Source organism: Pieris rapae, chromosome 13 (genome assembly GCF_905147795.1).
Source record: "Pieris rapae chromosome 13, ilPieRapa1.1, whole genome shotgun sequence".
Classification (NCBI taxonomy): domain Eukaryota; kingdom Metazoa; phylum Arthropoda; class Insecta; order Lepidoptera; family Pieridae; genus Pieris; species Pieris rapae.
The window spans coordinates 5352521-5378162 of NC_059521.1; the positions used below are offsets into that span (position 1 = coordinate 5352521).

The 25642-nt window shown below is 34.9% G+C and overlaps 1 protein-coding gene across 4 annotated transcripts in view; it reads right to left on the reverse strand.

The window, feature by feature from the left end:
* Positions 1-1638: 1638 nt before the first annotated feature.
* The window catches only part of LOC110998988 (dual specificity tyrosine-phosphorylation-regulated kinase 2), a 120065-nt gene continuing 96061 nt past the window's right edge, over positions 1639-25642 (reverse strand). The window contains exons 2-8 of one of the 4 annotated variants that reach the window (XM_045630941.1): positions 18054-18210; positions 17508-17693; positions 13450-13552; positions 13039-13147; positions 12001-12133; positions 11223-11368; positions 1639-5542 (exon numbers count right to left, since the gene is read on the reverse strand). In XM_045630941.1, the coding sequence (XP_045486897.1) occupies positions 11253-11368; positions 12001-12133; positions 13039-13147; positions 13450-13552; positions 17508-17693; positions 18054-18210 (804 nt within the window). In that variant the 3' untranslated portion in view covers positions 1639-5542; positions 11223-11252. Of the gene's footprint in view, positions 5557-11222; positions 11369-11973; positions 12134-12993; positions 13148-13449; positions 13553-17507; positions 17694-18053; positions 18211-25642 lie in introns of those variants that run through there. The other 3 variants (XM_045630939.1, XM_045630940.1, XM_022267819.2) reach the window with 3 other exon arrangements.

The window sequence follows — 25642 nt, forward strand, 5'->3', positions numbered from 1 at the left end:
TACTTCTTTTACGCCCGAACCTAATAATTAATCAATCTCAGATTGAAAACAATCCGAAATCAGACCGTGGCAGTCGATCGATCTCCGGTCTGCATCCTAATAACCAAAGTCCAAACCATACGAAGACAATCCATTTTTGGCGATGGATAGAATGCAAACTCTTCGCTCTTTGTCGTTCCATTTTACCGAGTTTACACTCATATTTGATAATCAATAAAAACCAAATAAAGTAAATAAAACCGTACAAATAATATTAAAATATACATGTCTATGTTTATAATACACCAAATAGCTTTTTAATTATTTTAAAGACTGGTGTATATCTATAGAATTTTGGCGCAGTTGAACTGTCATTTTCATACAAAGGTATGAAATGAGCATGGATAGCTTGTATCGACTATTACAATTCGTCGTTTGGTTATTGGCACACTTTTATCAATATTTGGATTAAGATGTCGATCTCAGATGGTCGGAAATGGATTGAGACAGGTTATTGGTTTTGGGCGTTAATGATTTCAAACGGTAAGATTATTCGTGATCTTGCTAAATCATATCAAGACTTTTTAAATGGAATAAGAATATTAGATAGATTTCAGTTTCTCAGAATCTATGAGAGAGGTGTGGGTGCAAGCGGTAGTTTATTACAATTTTCTTACTCACGCTGATCCCAACTAGTGTTAAGCCTCAGAGAGTATTTTCAGCTGCTGGGTACATAAGATGCCGCTTATCCGACAGAACTGTCGATGCTTTTTGCTTAGTTATTTCCAAAAGGACTGTAATAACTATCGTAAAAGAGTAAGTATGGAGGTTCTTGCACATTCTTCTCCATATGAAACTACCTTTTGGAACGAAATATTTACTTACTAATATTTTTTTAAATTTTGATGTGAAACATCTATAGCCGCACGTAAAACCGATTTCTGGCGTGGCGACGCATGCCGTGGCGACGCGTCTCGTAATATTTTATTTTATCATTATGACATATTTAGTTCCTATCACAGTCTGTTCTTTTCTGCATATTAATTTTACAAAATAATGTCTGTGTTTCACATCTGCCAGGCTTCCCGTGACAGCTCACATTTTTTTTACTTTCAAAAGTCCTTTTTTAATATAACTAATTGAAATAAATGATTTTACTGACTTTTCTGGCGATCATTATTTATTCACCACTGCAAGGCTTGTATTAAAGTAACTAATATTTCGCGATTTATTACAAACAATTAGTTAATAAAAAATAGGAACTGTTATAAAAAATATGAGTTACAATATTTATTGTAAATCATTTTAAATATAAATATTTATTTATAATTAAAATAATGGCGTATCTTATATATGGTCATAAACACATCATAGTACTATTCATTGTTTTAGTTGTACGATTTAAACAAGTGATTTTTAAACTATTCTCCTGAATTAAGGGTTTCTTCTTGAGATAACGATTCTGTGTTTGAAATGTGTATAATATATAAATTATACACGTTCATATTATTAATATATTTATAAATATTTGCGTTGTTGAGTTTGCCGATTTGGATTTTTATTTTCGGTTATTGGCACAAATTGATCACAAAAATGTCTCAGTTGAGACAATGTGATACTGTGTTTGTGACTAAGGTTGTAAAAAGGAAATAAAAAATATTCATTATATAATTCATTTATTTAAATTGTATAGTATTCACATTGTCGCTACAAGTTTCAAGATGAAACAGCAGCGTAACATACAAAATGAGAACACAACTTTACAACGTAACTAGGGACAAATGCAGCGGTCGAACGAAAGCTTATACAGAGTGTTTCCAAATATACTTAGCCATCAACGTTTTTTCTTACAAAATTCGAAGAACGTTTTATACGCTTCACGGCTTGAAAATACCCGAGACTCTCTGTATATAGTCACTAGACAATTGCTATATGTAAATTGTGATATAGCAAAAACTTATAATTAATTAAACGTACTTGGCAGTAGCGATGCGAGACTTCCAACAAAAAATGTTTAATACTGATCAATGTTGCGGATAGCTTGCAACGCCATCTGTGTTAGACAAGTGGAACCAAAAGGTATTTACACACTGGATTATTTAAGCTATTGAAACGACATAAAAACCAACATTTGGACGGAATTTGTAAGTAGATTATGGAACATTATATCTAAAACTGTAGATCACATAACTTATACCGACATCAGCCTCTTTGACTTTTACGAGAAACACATCTTAATCGAGTAATTTGAGTTAAAATTATTGCTTAAATTGATTTTTTATCACAACAGATGGCGCTGGTAAAAATTAGCTATCAACGTTCATCGATTGGCCGTACTGAGCCACACTAGCCAACATTCAGTAAAAAATAAACTATAGTAATTGACTATATACCTTAAACAGCTATTGGGTAAAAAATAAAACTAGTATCGCCACCTGACTGTACTTAACGAGTTTGACCACTACGATCTATTGAGCATAGTAAAATAAAAGGCAGTCAACTTAATCGAATGCTACATTGAGTATAGTGACACTAATTGAAAAAAGCGGCAATTTTGGACTCCATTTTAAAATAATAAACTGGAAAACCCATTGTTATTTTCACATGTTGCTATTCATGATCAAAGCAGAAAATAAATCTTCATCGTCTGAGTGACCGCCTCCAAAGTCATTAAATTCATACATAAAGCTTGCCAGTGATGAAAAATTAAATTCATCACAGTATTCAATTCAGTGACTAATTCTAGTTATGTATACTTTACGCCTAGCAATGATTTTTATTAAATTTGATTATTAACTGATTGTGCGTTTAATGTTTAATTCATTATTTGTACAAATACCATAACACCACACAAAAAACGCATTTATACAACAATTTTGAATCACAGATGCCGCTACTTGCGAAATTGTAAACAAAAAACAAACATATTTTATTGTTTACCAATCGCGCAACTAGCTTTTCATCACTGGCAAGCTCACAATCACAATGTAAAAAACATTACACTTACGTATCACGTAAACAAAGAAAATAAAAACTAAACGAAAATGCATATGTGTATACAAATAATTAAATAGGCCTTTATCGGTACATGGGAAGACAAACAAGCGATCAAAAAACTGTCATACATATTGCACGGATGGGGGTGTACTTAAAAATCATCATTTACATATAATGAATAAGTTCTTATCAGTTCGTTTCTTATACTACGACCACCTATTTAAAATTAATAAGTACACCCTATATACATATCGACAGTAAAACTGACTAAAATCTTTTTTTTAATACATCTGTAAAACGAAAATCTATTCTTCACAGTTTATAGTGTAGTAAAACTGTAAAATATAATTTAAAATTGTGGTTCAAGTCAGAGAAGATAATAAATGCAATAAATAAATCATTTATCTAACTTTAAGTGAGAAAACATACAAAATAATCAAATTTGATAATAATATGTTTACTAATTATTTTCAAAAATAAAAACGTGCACTGATATGTTTGACCATTCGTAAATAAAGGAACCATACTTTGTAAATAAAATGCAGTTTATGTACTAGGTTTGCGTGGTATGTATTATTTCATACTAACTTGATACATCGCTATTAAATAAAATTGTCAAATCTTTTCTAAGACCGTAAGGTTCATCAAATAGAAAATGTAATCAAAACCTGCGACTATTCGTTAGATTGGCCGATACATTAAAAATACTACAACTGTCCACTGTATACATCACAACTATACTATACAAACAAAATCGCATAGCTTATCTTAATTAGAAGGCCTTGTATCTATCTACCCTTACGTCCAAGAATTCCAATAATAAGGTCACCGTTTCACTATGAAATACAGCGAATTATATCACTCGGAAAAAACTACAAGACTTATAAAATAAAAATTTGATTCAGTAGAAAATTGTTTAGTCACACACAATAAATCGCTTATACTAGCGAGAGACTTTTTTCATTTGACTCCTATTTGCTAACAACGATTAATTCCATCGAAATCTCGTTATGCCACTGACTTTTGTCTGTGTCTTATATTGTGTGTCAGTGGATGTTATTTTACGGAGTATTAAAATGGGTAATCAAATATTATACGGCATTAAAAGTCTCTTGTATTGCGAAAAGTAAGTGGCATCTGAGATTCGACGAATTCTTGCTGAGCGCGTGAAAAATTCCTCTCTCGAATAAAGTCGTTCGGTTTGTTTAAAGAGTATCCTTAAACAGTGGTCGAAGTTTCTAACACTAAACCAGACTTAGTAGGCACTAACATTGTCCTTACGGTACATATACAATATAGAAAACACGTAAAACACGTTAGGTTATTCGCACAATTCCACTAAAATTTTCGTATTTATTTACGTTCGTAGTCTTTATTTTATTATTGAGATCAATTTTGCCACTACGCACTAGGTTAAACGCCAAGCGATGTCTAGCAGAGTCACCATTGCCTCAAGTTAAAAAATAAACTCCACTGTAAGCCCAAAACATCATTAAAAAAAATGCTTTTGCTAACTGTACCGTGCGCAAATACTAAATCAGCTACAGGTTTGGCGCCAACTACAGTGCAGTCTACTTCTTAAATTAATTATAAATAGGAACATGTAACTGAGTATACATAGAGAGGCACAATATTACTACAATCATTTGAAACAACAAAACTTTCGATGTTCGATTTTCTTATGAATTCCTAATACTGGGGCTGTCACTGAGGACCGATATAAATTGAGGCACTTTAATACTTTGATATCAATCCAATGCCCCTGAAGTTCCTTATCCCAAATAAAACTACACGTTGGAAATCACCGTAACGGCAATGGTGACTAACTTCACTACTAAATCACTGTCTGTGAACAATAGATGGCGCGTTTTTAAATAGCTAATGTCACTGTCACTTCACTATTTTTGGTCACTTAACGCCACATTAGAGAGCGTGCTATTACGAATATATACATAGCACTGTTAAAACCAATTGGGGTCACATATAAAACTTGGTCAATATTAAAAAAAATACAGAAGTTAATAAAACCTTAATACTTAACTAAAAAGTGCTATAAATCAATTGTAGTCGTCGTATATTTGGCAGTCAACTACTTTAATAGCACACACTCTAAACCAGTTACTGACCAACTTAGGTAAACATAATTGAGCTTTACTTTTCAATACTTAACACATACACAAGATTGACACCTAGTTAAAATCTTTCCGAGAATAATTTGCATCGGAAAATGTCACGTAAAACGTGAATATTCCATACGAATCGGTTTCCCAAAAAATTATGAAGAGTATGAATAGCTACTATAATAATTCTTGCTAGATTTGTATTGAAAATTATCACTATTATCAATGTATCTCTTATCTCTAAGTTTGGTCAGCAACCAGTCACTGTTCACCGACACTAGATGGCGCTGAAGTCAAGCGTTTCAGACGAGGTGGTCCCGGTCGTCGAGCGAGGCATCAGAGTCCCTGTCCACGCGCAACTCCCGCTCAAGGTCAAGGCTCCGACGCTCAAGGTCAAGCCGGGTAGGGCCCGGGACCGCGCGCCGCGGCGCTTCTAGCGACGACACCTGAAACACACCAACTGTTATCAGTCGTTTAGATGCCGTTGACATGCGAACACACATATAAGGATATAAAGAAAAAAGACCCGTAAATATGGGCAGACATGCGTTTATTAATTTATAAAAAGTTTAAAACAGATTGAAAGAAATATGTTTGGCATTGACAGGGAAAATATGAAAAGAACGAAAACTATTGTCGACTCAAACCAAAGAACGCGTCGATTGTGATTGGTGCCCGTTTCTAGACCAATCATAGCCATTCGAGGTTGAATTGCGTAACCACGAGTCGAAATATATGTAGATATTTAGAGTGAACAAATTCTAAGTACTCTAAATTTATTTTGAAGAATGTTACTTCAATATATTTTGTTTACTAAGAGGATCTTACAAAAGGGATTTTTAATTCTAATCAAAGTATTCGTGCGATTTCGAATGAGTGTTTTCATGAATCAGGTTAATTGCACCGTTTTAAGTAAAGTACTGTAACATACCGTAAATACAATTTTGAAGAAAGAACTTATTGTATGGTTAGCCAATCACCACCGTCGACACTCGCAGATATACTCAGGCCCGCACGGTATAGTACGTTAAATCGTGTTCGTTTGATAACACCCGTGCGGTAACCTAAGTAACCTCGGTGCGGCTTTGTATACCGGTGGGGTTTGACTTCGTACTCGTTTGTCAAGACGGCTCGTCGTAACGCTGGTACCGCCTCGACCCACGCACCCCTGCTAGTGCGTAATTGTAGATGTTGTCTTGAAATGAAACTGCGGCTTGTTCTTGTTTCTTGCTTCGCCGATTATTCGTGGATCACAGCTCGTTGTCACGGGATAGAGGAAAGAGCCCGAGTCTCTACGCGCGTCTGCACCGTGTCACGTCTGAACCGAGACTGCGCGTGTGCACCGTGTCAAGTCTGAACCGCGACTGCCTCGAGACTCGCCCGCGCCGAGCTTAAGTACTCCACGAGTATACCGCGACGAGAGCTACGCTTACATACATTTGCGCCGGTATACCGCGTCGAGAGCTGTGACCCTTTTATTCGGCGAAGTATTCTATTTATTTATTTAATATATTTACATTCATAACTGAACCATATTTCTCACTTAAATCTGTATACATATTTTGTCTAACTTATAACTCTTAACACTCGCACTTAATTTCTATTTATAGAGTTACAATTTTCAAACCTAACTTATATATTTCTATTTCTATTTATGAGTCGCCAACATTCTCCCCCTCGTGCGTAGCACCGTCGTTCCTGCACGGCGACTCCGCAGGCACCAAGATCAGGATCCTCGACGATGGTCTTCGTAACACTCCCCCTTTGGTTGCGACGTCCACGAATCTGGTTATTCCGTCGGGCCCGGGGTATGTAGTTTCGATGTTTCCCCTCGGCCAAGTGCATCGTGGTAGCGTGCGTTTTACGATAAAAACCACGTCGCCTGGTTGCAGCTGCTCGCCTTTCTGTAGTCTAGTCGTTTTCCTGGGCAGTAGTTTTGGCAAGTACTCCCGTAGCAATCTCTTCCGAAAGTGATCAGAGAGTCGTTGGACGGACTTCAAATCTTTTCTGCCCACCAGCTTTGCATCAGGAAAATGTAGTATGCGCGCAGCTCCACTCGATCGTCCAATGAGAATGTAGTTTGGTTTTAGCGCCTCCCTTTTCGAATTGTCAGCTAGGTTCGTTATTGGTCTAAAATTGTCTATGTGTTCTGTTTCCAACAAGGTTGCCTGCAGTTCAAGTCTCGGCGTACATATTGATTTCCGAGACTTTACTCTCGACTTGGCATCAACGAGGTTTACTAAGTATTTTCCATTTCCTCCAGTTGCGGCTGCATACGCTGTCTCACTCGCGTCTGCGACAGTATGCAGCTCCCCCTCAGTGCAGAATAGTGACACACATCGCGGCAGCCGATTATCTTTTATTCTGCCGATATACTCTAGGTAGCTTTTCCGAGCTTCGGTTTCGTCTTCAACGATCACTCTTTTGTTCGACGGCCATCCTCGTAACTCAAAGTGCGCTTTCATGTGGATCAAGTTCACTGGCTGTATAACTCGTTGGTAATCGTCGACACAGTGAAAACTTTGCAAATAGTCATCCATATAGCAAGTATGTACGAAGGCCTTTGCATTTTTGTTTTTTATATAAATCGTGGCACAAGGTGACGCAGCTCCTAAAATCACTGATAACATTCTGTTATCCTTCACTAGCGCTTTCTTGTCTTTTTGCCAAAGGAACCTGAGACTATTTCTGTCTTCTTCACATATTTTCACCCGCAGAAACATTTCTTTTTTATCGGCCGCTATCCATACGAGTTCTTGACGTACTCGCAGTGACACTCGTAATATTGACTGTAGACCGGTCCTGAAGTCCGGTCCGGACAGCAGAATGTCGTTGAGGCTCACTCTGTTGTGATTGGCTACACCGTCGAACACAATTCTTAGCTTTTTCTTCACTGGGAAGTGAGGCAGGTACCACTTTTTGTTCGATGCGCAGTCGGCTGTTACTTCTTCAGCGTAGTTACTTTTCAACAGATCTATTTGCGTGCTATATTCATTTTTAAACTTAGCGTCCTCACGCAGATATTTTTCTATTCTTTGAAATCTGTTGAAGGCCGCTGAGAAATTGTTTGGAAGTTGTACGTCTTTCCTTTTCCACAATAGTCCGACCTCGGATCTGTCATCTTCCAATTGTTGACTATTTCTTTCCAATATTTCTAGTGCTTGCTGTTCTATATCGGTTGAAGGCTTCTTCAGCTGAACCCCCAAAGACTCAATATTAAGATTTTCTCTAACTGGCTGATTTATTTTGTCTTCGACGACTCTTGCATGTGCACATGTGTTCACATAATTCATCGGAGACAGGCCGTTGCTATCGTAGCCATGGATAACCCATACTAACTTAGTTCTTGATTCCACCGGCTGCCCTGGCTTTCCACGTCGTATTTGTAATGAGACAATATGTTCCCAATTGTCTTGGCCAATGAGCAGCTTCGGTGCCTCAGCTTCGTAGCACACGTCTTGCAGTAAACCCCGCAAGTGATCACACTTCTTAAGTCGGGTTTTATCGATGAGTTGTGGGGTTAATTTCAGCTCTTTGATAGTTCTTGCCCGCTTAAGTGTGCTCTTCTCGCCTTGTCTTATCCCTTTTACTTTAATGTCTTCAATCATTGAGTCGTGACTTTTCATTTGTCCGCCGCCGATAGTTTCTATATTTAACGTTTCGCGAGGACCCTTAATACCGATGCTAGCAGCCACATTTTCGTCCGTACCAAATCTTCGGCGTAAAGCGTTAATAACTTCTCCTGGCTTCGCTTCTGAGTACAAGAGGCTCTTAATACTCTCTCTCGCCGTGCCGTTAATCGCCTTACGCAGCCGCGCCATGTTCTGAACGTCCGAGAACATGGGAGATGTATCTTCGTATACAACTCGGAACGCCGTCCATTCGGAGCTGTCCCCTTCAAATATTGGCAGCTCTTGAATGTATTTCGGTTGCGGCATTACATGGTTCGTCATGACTTCCTTTATTGCGTCGGCTATTGCTCGAATGTCGCTCTTTGTTTCTATTTCTTCTGGCTTTTGTTCCGATGAGCGCATCCAGTTTGCTACCTTTTCTTCATGGTTATCGTTGACGTCTTCTATAACGGAGTCTTCCTCTTCCGTTTCTGCTTCTAATCGTAATCTGGCCAGGTGTGCTGCTGCCTGCGCTTCCCACAGTTCGCAGCGAGCCAACTCTTCTCTGGCCTCGGCTAGTCTTCTTGAGCTGGCTTTTGATACGGTTCTCGATGCGGCCCGCCGGGTATAACCCGCTGGTGTCAGAGTCAATGCTTGCTCTGATTGGCTGGCTGCGCTCGTCGACGTGGACTGCTCGATCGTTTTTTCTTCGCCTGTAGTCTGAACTTCGGACCTAGTGGCGGAGGTAACAGTCAACGTCGATTCCCCTCGCTGCATCCCGTTCTGTGATCTTGTGACTGGCATTTTCTTCTCGCAATAATCACTTCTTGATGACAACCGTTGCAGGATTCGGCTCGAAGGACCACTATTGATTGGTTAGCCAATCACCACCGTCGACACTCGCAGATATACTCAGGCCCGCACGGTATAGTACGTTAAATCGTGTTCGTTTGATAACACCCGTGCGGTAACCTAAGTAACCTCGGTGCGGCTTTGTATACCGGTGGGGTTTGACTTCGTACTCGTTTGTCAAGACGGCTCGTCGTAACGCTGGTACCGCCTCGACCCACGCACCCCTGCTAGTGCGTAATTGTAGATGTTGTCTTGAAATGAAACTGCGGCTTGTTCTTGTTTCTTGCTTCGCCGATTATTCGTGGATCACAGCTCGTTGTCACGGGATAGAGGAAAGAGCCCGAGTCTCTACGCGCGTCTGCACCGTGTCACGTCTGAACCGAGACTGCGCGTGTGCACCGTGTCAAGTCTGAACCGCGACTGCCTCGAGACTCGCCCGCGCCGAGCTTAAGTACTCCACGAGTATACCGCGACGAGAGCTACGCTTACATACATTTGCGCCGGTATACCGCGTCGAGAGCTGTGACCCTTTTATTCGGCGAAGTATTCTATTTATTTATTTAATATATTTACATTCATAACTGAACCATATTTCTCACTTAAATCTGTATACATATTTTGTCTAACTTATAACTCTTAACACTCGCACTTAATTTCTATTTATAGAGTTACAATTTTCAAACCTAACTTATATATTTCTATTTCTATTTATGAGTCGCCAACAGAACTGTTATTTTAAATAATGCAATTACACTGATTTAATTTTCATGAATACGTAGGGGAAGATAAACAAAAAGAAATGTCTTGAGGTTTGAATACTGCCTTATAACTCTCAATAAGAGTATTATGCTAGGAGAATATAAGGAGATTGAATGGAAAGAATTAATGCAAGGGACACAAGAAGCAAAACTGATAGGATAATTAGACAAATATTTTCAACCATACCGTTTTCCTGGGCTATAAGTTACGTAGATTTCCTTAGAAATAATTGATTTTGTAAAACAAATTCCAAACTGTTATTATATTGAATAAATTCTTCTGAATTAATACCGATTTTTTTGTTTGCAACGTACTAAAGAATTTCGGAACACACCAATATTTAAAAAAGAAATTCATCTATAAAGACAAATCCAAGAAATTTTTGGATGACTAATACTTAGGCTGAAATTACCAAAACGTTTTTAGACTAAGTCAATTTCGTAGACCTTTCTGACAATTTAAATGAGCAAATAGAAACATAAGTAATTCGAATCTGAGATGTGAGAATATACACTTAAACATAAAAATGTTAGTCTTTTAAATTTTGTAACGGCATCTAAGTCTAAATCCGCTGTAAACATTTTTAGCCATAGACTACATCTAACTCCCTTTAAACCTCCACCTCTCCTAATTTAATTTTTCTTACATTATATTAATAATGTTAATGTTATGCTCTTAAAATACAGCCACTGCATCTGAAGCCTGTCGTTATATAAACGAACGTATATCCCAGGCAAGTAATATTGACAATAATTTTTTACCATGTTTTCCTTGACGTTCATAAGTGTACATGTTTACCTAAATGAATAAAGATATTATGACTATGACTATGACTATCTCAAGAACCTATCCAATCTAATCATAATAGGCGTAATAGGCTAAGTTCATGAGCAGCTTTCCTCACCTTAGCGAGGCGGCGCTGCGCGGGCGGGCGCTAGGAAGGTGCGGGCAAATGGGGCAGTTTGCTTGCCCAGTACCGCGCATTGCCCGCGCCACTGCCCGCGCTCACGCCGCTGCCCTCCTCCGATAAGGCCGCTTGGAGCTTCGCTTCTGCAATCACAAGTTATATAAGAATCTGCTGTATTTATTTATACTATATTCGTTAGTTTGAACGCGCCAATTTGAGGAATTATTAAATCGAATAAAGACATTTTGTGTTACATAGTATTCCATTAAACCACAGGGTATAGCTGGTTGTGTGTATCGTTGATACCCACTTCTTTTGTGTATATAAAAGAGATAACATTGTATTTATTATTAGATGATTTCTCCATCAATGACAAAAGAAATATAACACTACTTTACCGTCCATCAAAATTAAGTAAATGGACCCGATGGTTTGATTCTATTTACATACAATTTACTTACTAGACATATCTTATAAGGCCAATTATGTTAAGGAAAGCTCAATAACACATTGGTTTTATAAATTAAAAATTAAGAATTTGCACATTGTCTCCATAGTATCTCTCTAATGCAGCAGAAAGAAAAGTTAATTTCATAAGCTTATCAAATTAACATTCTGCTGCATCCACAAATCCATGATTTATAAAATGAAATTGAGTTTTTGATACTTATCATTTACAATCATAATCCTTCTAATATCTAACTTCGTTTATACAATAATATAAATACATAAATAAACAATTATTTACCACGTGTAAATATGGCGGTGTACTCACTGGCGACTTGCGAGGCATTGAAAGTGACGGGCGTGCGCGCGAGCGGCGTCCTAAGGGAACCGCCTCGCGCGCCGCCCGCCCCCGCTCCGCCCGCCACGCTCGTCCCGCCCGCCCCGCCTGATACGCTAGTTGACTGAAACAATTCAATTCAAAATTTCGTAATCGTGTTGTAGTGAAATGGACTTACAATGTGCATGGTTGACTTTTTTTTTCGTTGTTAATGGTCGCGAAGAACTTAGAGAAACTTTTAATCATAGGACTTGAATTATTCAAATACAAGACAAACTCGGAAATAAGTAATTTAGAAATGCTGAAAACGGTGAAATAATCTTGATTTTCTTTCATAAACTTAACCATATCTTACTTAATTTCATATAAATATAAGCACACACTGATACTATTATTTTACTAAACAATGTTGCAACTCAGAATAATAAAACAATTAATTAAGCAAAAAAAATATTCATCAAATAAATATAAATTAAAATTAAATAAAAACGTTGTAGCCAGAGCCTATAGTTGTTATGAGTTGGTTGATTTTGAAGAAATCATTTGAATACGTATTATACATGTACATGTATTAGTGTTTATAACAGAAAATAAACAACAATTTGATAACTATAATGTCATCATTTGTGTTTGGGATGGATGTAGATGGTGCATTTAATAATGGATATAGAAAACCTATAAACTACATCATTTATATGAAATATTTGAATATGACTTAGAGACCAATCAATTAACTTCAAAGATCCCAAAAGGAGGAATTTAACAATTAAGTACGTTGGTGTTTTTGTGTTGTGTTGGTGTTGCTACTGTGGTGACTAGTTTACTCTAAAACGCTCCGAACAATACATAATAGTTGGTTAAATTTCCTATTCAAAGAAAAGCTTTATTACGGTTGCAAAACCAGGTGACATTTTGCCGAGATTACCTTAGGTTAATAAAAATGTATTTCTCTGGCCACAACAAAAAAAGCGCAACAAAACAAACCTATTTATCAGTGCAGGCTACGCGTCGCGCGTGGCCTATACTAACGTGGTTTGGTTCTTCATCGTGAGGTGGGCGTGGCAGACGCCGGCGTAACCACGCGTGTCGCAGCGCCTGCGCAGGTGTCAGACGCTTCTCTGGTTCCCATTCTAAACACCTGGAAAACAAGGGCTCAAGTATTAGAAGGATTAAATACAAGTTGCGATATATGCTTTGAATAAATATAATAAACTTACAAAGAATTTAAAAGTAGTTATACTTTGATAGGAAAATGGGTCAAAATTGAGATCTGCTAATTTTTTATTTCTATGTTATGTTTAAGTTGCCAAATTTCCTTTTGTAAGTGAGTCATAAACAATAAATTTCTGACACTGAGACATTAACATTACAAATAAAGTTTGATAAAACACAAATCACGTAGGTATTTAAAATGTAAAAAATTTAATTCAAATAACTTACCTTCTAATAAAATCGATAAAATATTTGTCCTGGCACCCCTTTAGGGCTGTCACAAAGCTCTTTGAGCCGGGAAGACCACGAGGCTTGCCTCTCCTTGACATACCTGAAATATTATAATACACAGTTTAGTACTGACAAAACAACAATCAAAATGCGTATTAATACTAAATAAGTAATGTGGGTAAGTAGTTTTATTACTACCAATATAATTCACATTTGTAATGTGAACCATCGAAGTCATTATATAAAAAGTGTTTTGAGTATAAGTTCTTATTAAATATAAAGCAAAAAACCTCTGTTCAAATTGCACGTAACTAGAATTTTAATAGTGCATATAAAACGATAGAGCGATCGTTTATTAGTGACTTTGATACATTAATTACCCTGTCAAAGTCATATTAAAACCTCTGAACATAGCTTAACATCATGTGAATGTCATACAAAGTCATCATAGAGTCAAAATGGCGTCTTAATTGCAGAACGTGACTACTGCTCACGAGTCGATCACTTCCTATATTATCTGCTCATCAAACTGATGGAAAAGGACAATAAAATAAATTATTGTAATATGAATCAAAGAATAAATAATGACATCCGTGATATAAGCTCAACGTTCATCAGAGCTACAAAAACAGCTATAAAACTAAGAATTTTTTTTCATTAAATTTGCAATACCATTTCGACCCCACCCGGGATTCGAACCAGATACCTTATGGCAGCCATTCGAACCATAATATAGTGTATCATATCAATGTCACATACGTAAATTAAAAAATATCAGTGGCGCTACAACCTCTTTAGGTCTTGGCCTCAGATTTCTGAATCTGTTTCATGATCATTTTTAAATCTAATAGGCAAGTAGGTGATCAGCCTTCAGTGCCTGACACATGTCGTCGACTTTTTGGGTTTAAGACACGTCGGTTTCCTCACGATGTCTTCCTTCACCGTTCGAGCAAATGTCAAATGCGCACATAGAAAGAAATTCAAATGGGATCGAACCTACGACCTCAGGTATGAGAGTCGCACGCTGAAGCCTAAGGCAAACACTGCTCAACATACGTAAATACTTTCACCAAAGTAAAATGATGAATAATAATCAATTTGGCACTCTTCCAAACTCACGATCAAACACAACCACGGCTAACAAAGACGATTTGTATTATTTATTACTTAGACAAGTTGTAATGAGTTGTTTTATGTCTTTTTAAGTATGCATTAATTATTTGCATTACATTTAATATCAAATTACCAATCTTTATTAATAAAGAAAATATTCGTAGGCTTACAAGTGATATAATGTTGGTACTGATGTTAATCTATAAATATTAGCGTAAAAGAAAATCGGAATGCCATATAAATCGAATTTAATCAATTACATTAATCAAACAGTTATATTTCTACAATTGTGTTGACAAAAGACAGTCCTAATATTGAATACGAATTGGTCAGTGTCGCCATTATTCATAATCAAGTGCAATAAATCATTATGTTAAATGTTCATTTCAAATGTCATAAACGTATAATGCACTCGTAATTCACGCGATTGTGTTTGTACAAATGCGTTTAAATTTGCATGAACAAAGGACACAATCTTTGTTGAGTATTTGGTTTTGGGCGATTTTGGACTTTGAAAAATGGGGGCACGCTTATCTCTTGGGTAAAAAAAGGTATAATTGCCAGTTAGTAAAATAAAATTTAATTCTTTATTTATTAATACTGAATCAATTAAATACGCGTGTCTGGAAAAAACGGTTTAGCAATAAAACCGCCCAATTACATCCATTGTCTTCATTTAATTTTCCCCTGTTTTGTGTCATTATGATGTAAATCGTTATTAAATTACGATTACAAGTCCAGTGCCACTATAATACCTTAACATTTGACAGAAATAGTCGTCTAAGAATAAAGGCCCAGTTGTCTTTGATTAGATGTCTAAATTTAGGCGGTCTCATTACACCACGTGAACTTCTATTTCAGCAGTTTCATTGTGTGCACTTTAGTACCAGAAGTACTTATTTCGAGAATCATGCAAACTAGGACTGTTATGTAATATTTAATTTGATATTACAAAGTAAGGATAGGTATAAGTTGTTTTTGCTTGGCTCTTAGTAGTGGCTTTAGAATTATGGATAAAATATAATTTGATAAAGTAGGTTCACAGGTTATCCAGATGTTACATGTTTAAGGCGATATAATATAGCCATGACACTCAGATCAAATAAAAACTGAACAAAAACTGTTTTGATGCAACTTTATAAATTTAAAATGCAAGTTCTAAATAGCGATGAAAACTCTTCTCTTAAAATATGGAAGCATATAAAATCAATATATTCAGTAAATAAATTCAAAGCTTTATTAATTTAAACATATACATATAGTAATTCTAATATACCTAATAACTAACCTTAAAACCTAATAATTAAAAGGAGTCCCTTTAGGCAAGGTTCCGAAAATACTGGCAGCAAACCCCCTTTGAATAGACTAAATCTTTGTGCAATGTAGCTGCCAGCTCTTCGTTCTCCTGTGATGTCGACTAACCTTTTTCATATTTCCCTTAAAAGCATTATCGCGCTAGGACCCCACGGACCAAGGGTCCATAACGTATATATTCAATATATATGTATGTTACGTTGTTAGTTCAATAATTGAAAGCAGCTAAATCTGTTGATCAACGTATTGTATAGATACAATTGAAATTAACGAAATCCCCAAAAATCTTAGCGTAACACTTAAACGGATCCACGCATAAATAAACAAAGACATAAATGACGAGTCAGACAAGAGGTGTGTCACAGTTCCTATATTATATTATTAGTTAGACGCGTCAAAACACTTCGTTATTCGTAGTCTCTAAGGAATGCATGATTCAAATGCATATGACGTATATTTGATGACAGTTTTGACCAAAATAGAAATCTTATTAAAAAAAAAATGAAATGAAAAATATTTTTTTACACATTTCAAAGTAAACATGAAATGCAGATAAATACTGACGTTTAATCCTGTGGTTGCAACTGTCTGAATCGGAGTGTGAATTAATCTTATATAAAAAATTCTCGTGTCGTGGTGTTTGTGGTTAAACTCCTCAGAATTGGACAACATCTATTTTTCATCTCCCCAAATGTTAAGAGTAGTCCACCCCTGAATATTTTTTAAAATTTTTTAGTTAAATTTTTATTTTTTTTATCAACTGTATCAATACCATTAAAAATACATACAACGCTAAATTTTCAACCCTCTACGGTCAACCTATTTTTTATTATAAATGATATACATGGCAAAACGACGTTTGCCAGGTCAGCTAGTATCGTATAAAATTATTTTGACAAATCTTAATGCAAAAAATACTTCTCAACTTTTTACGTTAGTCACATCTTTATTATATATGTTAGTAACTCGAAACGAAGTGTGAAAGCGTTATCCTATTTCTACAACTTCTGAATCATGTCTACCAGGAAGAGCGTTGTATCACTGACATTTGTAGTCTAATCAAGATAGACTGTTTAATATTATAGAGAAGCTGGCAGTTTCAGATTTTAATATGGTGTAATAAACAGGCTTTCTACTGCCCCTAGTTTGAGTAGTAGAGACTGGGCATCTATGTCAGCCTGGTTACTTATATACTTGTCTCTCAGAGGAATTATTTGTAGATTTCTTGGGCACGTTTATAGTCGTAAAAATTTTCGTTTTGAAATACAAGCGGGGCGTCACTTTGGGTCTAAAAGTATCTGCCTCCAAAGCTTCTACACTTGCGGATTCCCATTAAGATGACTTAAAACTTAAGATATACAAATTCATAAAGAGATGTGGCGTCGAAGTAGACTCGCTTGCATGCAGACCGCATCAAATCTATATTAATATAATATATGCTAGCTACAGATCAAGGTCAGTTTGTAAGGTAACAGATATAGTATTATTGTTAAAGCACTGAAAATATCTACGTATGTTAATTTATTATCATTGGATTATCGGAGAAACCAATTATCACTATACTCACTCCAGATACTAGATTTATTTCATATTTTTAAATAACGAAGCCGTATATAAAAAGACCTTACCCCCACTTAGAACTGTGGTACCGTCTGGCAGTGTAGTAGCAGTACAGTATCTTGGTAGACCTTTACTACTGATGAAGTTCTTGGAACGTTTGCCCTGCTCTATCAGCCTCTGGGGTGGCATACCCAGAAGCTCAATGATACACGCCATTTGGTCCGCTTCATCTTCGCCCGGGAGAAGGGGGAACCCTGAAATTATTTTGTGAAGAATATAGCCCACACAAAGTATAGTGCAATTAAACACTAGCAGATCCTTCAGTAAAAATATTAGATTACAGGATTAAAAATTTATATAAGTGAAACGCACGCTAAATATGATATGAAAAAATCAGGAAAGTGGCTTGTCTTATATATAAGCGAACATATATCTATATAATAATAAATAAATAAATATACGTATCGAAGCAGGAAAACTGATCATCTACTTGTTTTTAACAGGAAAATGATCAAAGAAACTTACGATATCCGAGGTCAATTCCCCGTAGAGGGTTATAGCGTTACTTGTTTATTATTTTATTGAGTGATGGCAAGAACCTCTTTCCCACATACCTGTCAGCAGTTCCGCCAGTATACATCCCAGCGACCACATATCAATGGGCATGCCATACTTGGCGCCCATCATGACTTCCGGTGCGCGGTAGAACCTCGACTGGATGTATGTATACACCCTTTGATGCTCGTAACACGAACTGCCGAAGTCTATCACCTGAAATCGACAATATATACGTTAAATTAAATAAGACAACATTTACATCGGCGAAACGAAACACGATCCTAAAACTTTATATTTATTGGTGGATAAAACCTATCCATAATCGTATTCAAATAGTTATCTCTCTCCATTTATATTCAAAATAACACGAGAGTAATGAAGACAAAACATTTAATATTTGGAATTTTTATACGTTCACAAAATCTGGAATTTAAACTTTTAAGAACAACTACCTTATTAAACATTTTGACCGTAAAACGATTAATTTTATTCAATATTTTGTCTTTGAAAATATCAAAAACAAATGATCGTGGCTTTGTATATAAATAGTAGGCCGATTTATCTAATAATTTATGTTTTGATAATACTAGCCATGTCGAGTTTATATTGAAACTGAAACACGTTCAGGTAAAACAGGAAAGCGTGGGATTGATATCCCACAAAGCCGGATTAAATTCAATCAATATCTGTAATTCGACGAAACAAATCGAGTGCTGGTGAAAAATAACGATACAAAATTGTTATTAGATATGGTTTTTGAGTTATAAAACCTAAATCACATTATTTTAGGCATACGCACATAACTCTACTTTGTAAAAAAAGATTCTTGGGCCTACTTTATTTAGAAAACCTTAAACTTATTAATGAAAAAGCGTTTAATTTTAACTCCCCATACTCCTTTCAGTATTTCTAATTAGACTAATTATACTCATGTCATTATACCATAATCATAGCTTGTAATTGTGGTGATGTTACGAAATGTTTGATTACATCACATACTAGGCTACAATCAGTAATCATAATGTATTTGTCAAAGTACTAAACGCTAAAAATGCTTGTAAACTTATAATTATTTAACATTATTTTAAATTTATCCGATGTTTCGCGTACAGCGTATTTATTTCCCCGGAGTTGGTATCGACTAAAACATGAAGGGTTTCTGCAGAAATTGCTCACGGTGTCCTCCATTTTCAGGTGTTTGATACTTTTAGGCCGTTTCAAAAGAGAAGATTTTAACACATTCATTGCTTTAAAAATAATAATCAAGAATGTATTATATTACATATTTATTTATTGACATAATACAATTGACACAATTAAATGAACCCTTTCATTGATCGATCGAGCGATCTCTTCAAGACTCATATTTCTAGTATTTATAAATTTATTCCTAGTTTGCGATCACAGATATATTTTGATAACAGCTGACCGATACAGTTATAGTCGTCCCGATAATTTCACGAGTGTAAACAATCGCTGTGGGTTGTTCGAGAATCGATTAAAATCGATCGATTGTATAATAAACATCAAGTACGCAGTATTGACGCAAGCGATTCCTCTCAAACATTTATATGGGCCATTGTGTGCCAACTTAATGCACGAGACGTTTGCTAGTTCTTTATTGGGATTCGAAATTTAAAATTTTCGTTAGAAATACTTGTTCACATTAAAATACCCATTAAAAATTCAACTGTATGATATAATTAATAATTTTAAAAAAGTAGCAATTATTTTTAAAACGCACTTTAAAAAAAATACTAAACCAGTACCGTAAATTAAAAAGTATAACTATTGTCAATAAATTAAGCAATAAGTTATAGACGCGCGAGATCTTGACTATTAATATTCCGTTATACTTAAAAAGTATAGAACACTGAATCCATTGACTCGTGACACATTTCGCAGCCTTGTCAGGCACCAAAGCCATTCCAAAGACTATAAACATTCCATAAATCATAGTACAATAGAAAATGTGCCAAGATGAAACCACAGGATTCGCGGATTCGCGTATAAACGTAAATAGAAACTTCTAAATCTAAATAGATTTAAATTATGCACAGATATGGTTCAATGACATTATTGATCTAGTGAATAGTGGAAAATGTATAACTATATATATCGCCTTCAATCCTATACATATAAATCTTATTAAGTATGTATATTCTTGTGTTGGCTTAGAATTTTAAATGGCATCATAATCTTTCTATCTCTTACCAACCTATACTATGCTGTACGTTTCCATGGATATGTTACAAAAATTATATTATTTGGAAAAAAAAGTAGGGAGGACAAATTAAAACTAATTCCTGTAACAGCATCTAAGTCAGCATATCTAGAGCGTCTCCCGAAGATGCCAAGTCAACGAACCGTCGACACATGATTGCAAGAATTCCACTCGATTGCAACTTTAGAAAATTGGTGAGAGACACCGAACACGCGGTATTATTAGGTATGAATGATGAACAAATGACAACTGTTCAGACAACATAATATGGTAACTAGAAAAATATGTTCAACCTATACGAATTAATGGATTAGTGAAGTGCAAGTGCGGTATCTCGTTCACTCGAACATAAGTGTCAAAATTTTTACAGGACACTAAGACTATTAATGAGCAAAGCCTTAGATTAGTCTATTATTAGTATGGTAGACTAGTTAGCCATAACCATTGTATGGGCTTGATTGTAATTCGTATAAAGTCGCACTCTTTCTTGTAAACTTTATTATTATAAAAAAATAAGAAATCCTTATATGAACATCCCATTTCAAATAATACAATTTCATTATTATTTTGTTCAAAAAAAGTTTGCTCTCAGTATTCTATTATGTATAATATTGGTTTTCAAAATCTCACACGCAATTCAATAAATCAAACCTATTAATCTTAAAATACCACGTGTGCAATGACAATTTCGTATAACAAAGATTTTGCCCCAAATTCGATTTTTCCGCGAATGAGCTTGGCGGGTAGCCAGGGGACACCCTACAGTAACTAAACACTATCCCGTTAATGTTTTATTAGGTACACAAAAACGTAACCTATTTCAATTCTTGTTTTTAAGTGACCGTGAACTCTCATGTACTAGATATTTTACTTATCGAATTACAGCAAATAAAAAATGACGTATATAATTTGTTAACCGGTAACCCTATCGGCCTTACTGTTTCATGGAGAAAGATTTCATATATTTCTATCTATCTCTTCTATTCTAAGCGTAAACATTCATAATTTTTTTTTTCTTAAAGTTTTGTTTTCAACGTCTCTCAACGTAATTAATAACCCGGTCTAGTTTCGATTGCCGAGGGATGAATATTTTTGTAAACTATTTCCATATATTACAAGGGCCTATACCGATAAAGAAAAACAGTATAATATACAATAAAGGGACGACTAACTTTAGAAGTTTTGAAAACATTAATCAAAAGACCACCTCAAGCTTAAGATATATTTTCTATGTTAAACCTTTTTCAGCTGTGTTCCAACGAAAATGTAACTTACGAAGAAATGCTTTTAAGAACTTGGAGCTTTCCGACTTTTTGACCTTTTAGAAAAGTTTTGTACTACGCTGAATAAAAATTACCATAGTGAAAATGGTCGTATATTTGTTACAATGTTAAATTACTTAACGTAAGTAAATGCAAAATTAATGTATCTGTATAGAAAAAGATTTTATATAAAAATGAAACGCTGATATTTTAAAAATCTAATTATTCACACACTATAAGTAACCGACAGTGTAGTGTTGGCCTAGTGGTTTCAGCGTGCGACTCTCATCCCCGAGGCCGTAGCTTCGATCCCCGGCTGTGCACCAATGGACTTTCTTTCTATGTGCGCATTTAACATTTGCTCGAACGGTGAAGGAAAACATCTTGAGGAAACCGACATGTCTTAGACCCAAAAAGTCGACGACGTGTGTCAGGCACTGAAGGCTGATCACCTACTTGCCTATTAGATTTAAAAATGATCATGCAATAGATTCAGAAATCTGAGGCCAAGACCTAAAGAGGTTGTAGCGCCACTGATTTATTTTTATAAGTAACCGACACTATAGACAAAAGCCGTCCCGTGTGTTTGTGTGTATGAACCATTGTAACAAATGATATATAAATTACTAATCTCGAACAATTGATTTATAATCCGTAATCACTACTACTATCAAAGTACTACAAATGTATTATTATTGAGTATGCAATATATTGTATACATAATTAATCACCTAATTAACATATAAGCCACATAATGCCAGGTGACTTCTAGAATTAATTACGCATTCAATATTATCAATTAAAGTAATCATTTGTCTGATACATTTTGTTGAAAAGAAAATGTACTTAAAATGAATAAAGACTTATTATTATTATTTGCTGTCAAAAACATTAGAATTCTTGTATAATCTGCGAAGATCGCCTTTTAAATCAAATATGTACTCAATTATGCACCTTACAATCGCGACCATTTTAAACTCCCATTATATGAGAGATGAGATGTGGGCAAGGTATTAGTAGCTTAGTACCTCTACCGCTTTATTAAAAAAAAAACAACTGTTAATGTCCTAACTCTTCCATGTATATATATATATATTAGTGAAACCTATTGTGGATACATCTAATGTGTTTATTTTTAACTTTATTTTTATTGTAAAGATGTATCTGTTTTGTTTCCAAATAAATAAATAGTTAATTAGGTCACTTCCTACATTAATTCTCATGGAAGAAATACTTTCCAAGAAGTTCAAGTCCCAGAAATGATCAATCGGCGACTTGTCAGTCGTGTAATGAGTGTTTGCGAACTCTGCCAAAAATGATTGACGTTTTAATCATTATTAGCCCGCAAATTCGTATTCATTGAATTCAGACAAAAATTTAGGTTCTTTTCCAACATCCATTGGTTTCTCATAAATTATGTTTAAATTTTCTTTTTACTATTGATTTTCTAGTTTCTATAGTAATATCATATATACAATGTCCATGTACAAATTCCTTTTTGTAGCGATACAGCAATAATTATTATACAAACAAAAAGTGTTAGTAATTAAAAGCAAATAAATTTCTTTACTTTATATTTAACATAATGAGACAGCGCAGTCGGATGCGTTGCCGGACTTTGAGGAAGGAGAGTGTAGGCGTGATGTCTTATTTATATTTATATTCAATTCTACAGTATTTGAATGCGATGAATGCTTACTAATAATAATATACTTTGCTAATACTTTATTATTAACGTTTTTGTAAGCAATATTTTTAGTTAAATTATCTGACCAATAAATAAAACGTTCCAGCCTTAAACTTCAAATAAATTGCAAATCGTTTAAGACAGTTAACGCATTTATGAAATGTTTACCCAAATAAACAGCTCACCGAAAAACATAGGGAATGTACAAAACAATTCTGAAATTCTCTTATTATGTTTACACTAATCGCTGAAAAGTGGTCATCAATTAGAAGTGATATAACCAATACACGAATTAGGTGAATGTCATAGCGTGGATAGAGTTACGACAGTATGACGTCAATGGCGTGTCGAAATCTTTACAATATAGGTTGAACAATAATTTCCAATTCATTTCACCGAGATAATTTTCACGGTATTTTTAAGAGGACATTCAATTCTGGAACGGACACACCTAACTGTTACGAAGTTGAGAGTTATTTTAAAACGAACTTATAGCGTAGTTTATATTTTTGTATGAGGTAGTAGATGAGTTATAAAAAAAATTGTGGGCACAAGAAACTTATATACTTACTAGCTGACCAGGCAAACTTCGTTTTGCCAAGTATATCATTTATAATGAAAAATAGGGGTTGATCGTAGAGGGAAAATTAGGGGGTGTATGTATTTTTTAATGCTGTATCATAAAAAATTAATTATTTATCTAAAATTGAAAAAAAATGTAAGGGTTGATTACCCTTAACATTTAGGGGCCTGAAAAATAGATGTTGTACGATTCTCAGACCTACCCAATATGCACACAAAATTTCATGAGAATCGTCAAGCCGTTTCGAAGGAGTTTAACCACAAACACCGCGACACGAGAATTTTATATATTAGATATATAACTATATCATAAACTGTGCCCATAAGTCGCCATCTTTGAATTATTATTAACAATAGTTCTGTAATAACTCCAGAAATGTGTAAGGAAAATTATATTTTCCGTGGCGAAAGTGTAAAATGTTTCTACGAAATGCTGTAACGGTGCTCAAAATTCATGAATATATTTTCCTTATGTAAAATTAATTTAAAAATATATAAAGTTTTCAACCTAAATTTTCAAATATGTTGTAACATTAAAAAAATAGAGGGTAGGTTTAAATTTCAGGAATTATTGGATGGAAATTATTTTTATGTTGGTTTGCCCATTTACTGCGAAAGATGAAACCAGACTAAATACTATATTAACAATCATTTATTTTATATATGTAATTGAAAGTATTAAAAATACGACAAGAGATCGCACAATGCAACGCAATAGCAAAACAAAAAAGCGATTGAAGAGTCGTCTCTAACCGACCCTGGTAAGTAAAAAAAAAATAGGATTTCTACATCCATGTAAGCCGTTCCCTAATGACTATTATTGCATCCTAGAATATTGATTAAATCGTCAATGGTACTAAATTGTAAATTTTGTAATCACTGACAAGTTATAAACCAGATTTACTGCGCGTGGGCAACTAATAATTTTACACTTGGATTTGCAAGTTTACCGAAGTTCCGTTACGTTATGGAGAATTATAAGGAAAATCATTAAAATTTTGTTTGTTAAAAGTTACTTTTAATATGTAAATATCACCAAATATTTACATATCAGTTTTGTAGGAAAGCAAGACATATACTAAAAAAACAATTTTTTGCATTCATGGTATTAAAAATGTATACTGTACATGTCAATGCCAATTATAGTCTTGTATAGGACACTTTGACGCCCTCAACAACCACACGACGCGCCGGAGCTAAGAAATGATATGACCCTCCTTGGGTGTAACAATATTTAAATATCGACAGCAACAGTCTGATTACACGTAACACAAGGTAATACGTGTATGTTTCCGGCTAGATCTGTAAGAATCTCAATGATGCGCGCGAGATAAACAAACGTAAACAAAAGAACATCTGATAAATCAATTGTTAGTAGACCAAACATTGCTTACCCTGAAACGTTTCCGGCATCTTCCTTCACCTTGACATACACTTCCGATTGTAATTCCAAAAAGGAACAGTATTTTTTATCTTTGGTCCGCATACATATTATATTTATTATGCATATATTGTAAAAATTTACCGCATCAGATTTCTATATATATTTTCCTAATATTTTTAAAGGTATATATGCCGTTAATATTTGAGTGTAATAAATACCTGTTTTCTTTATCGAACGAGTAAGATATACTATACTAATAAGATATACATAAAAGGAGTTATATATAGGATTTATAAATTCATAGTTATATCCGCATCTCACACTTAGTGTGGCAATTTCATGCAATATACAGGAGTTAGCATCACATCGTGTGTATGAAACAAAAAATCTCGTAAACATTCAAAATTGCAAGAAATTATTCATATAAAATGAGTCTTTAAATAAGATATAAAAATACCAAAATATTTATACTTGAATAAATTTTATTATCTTCATCAAAGGTGAAC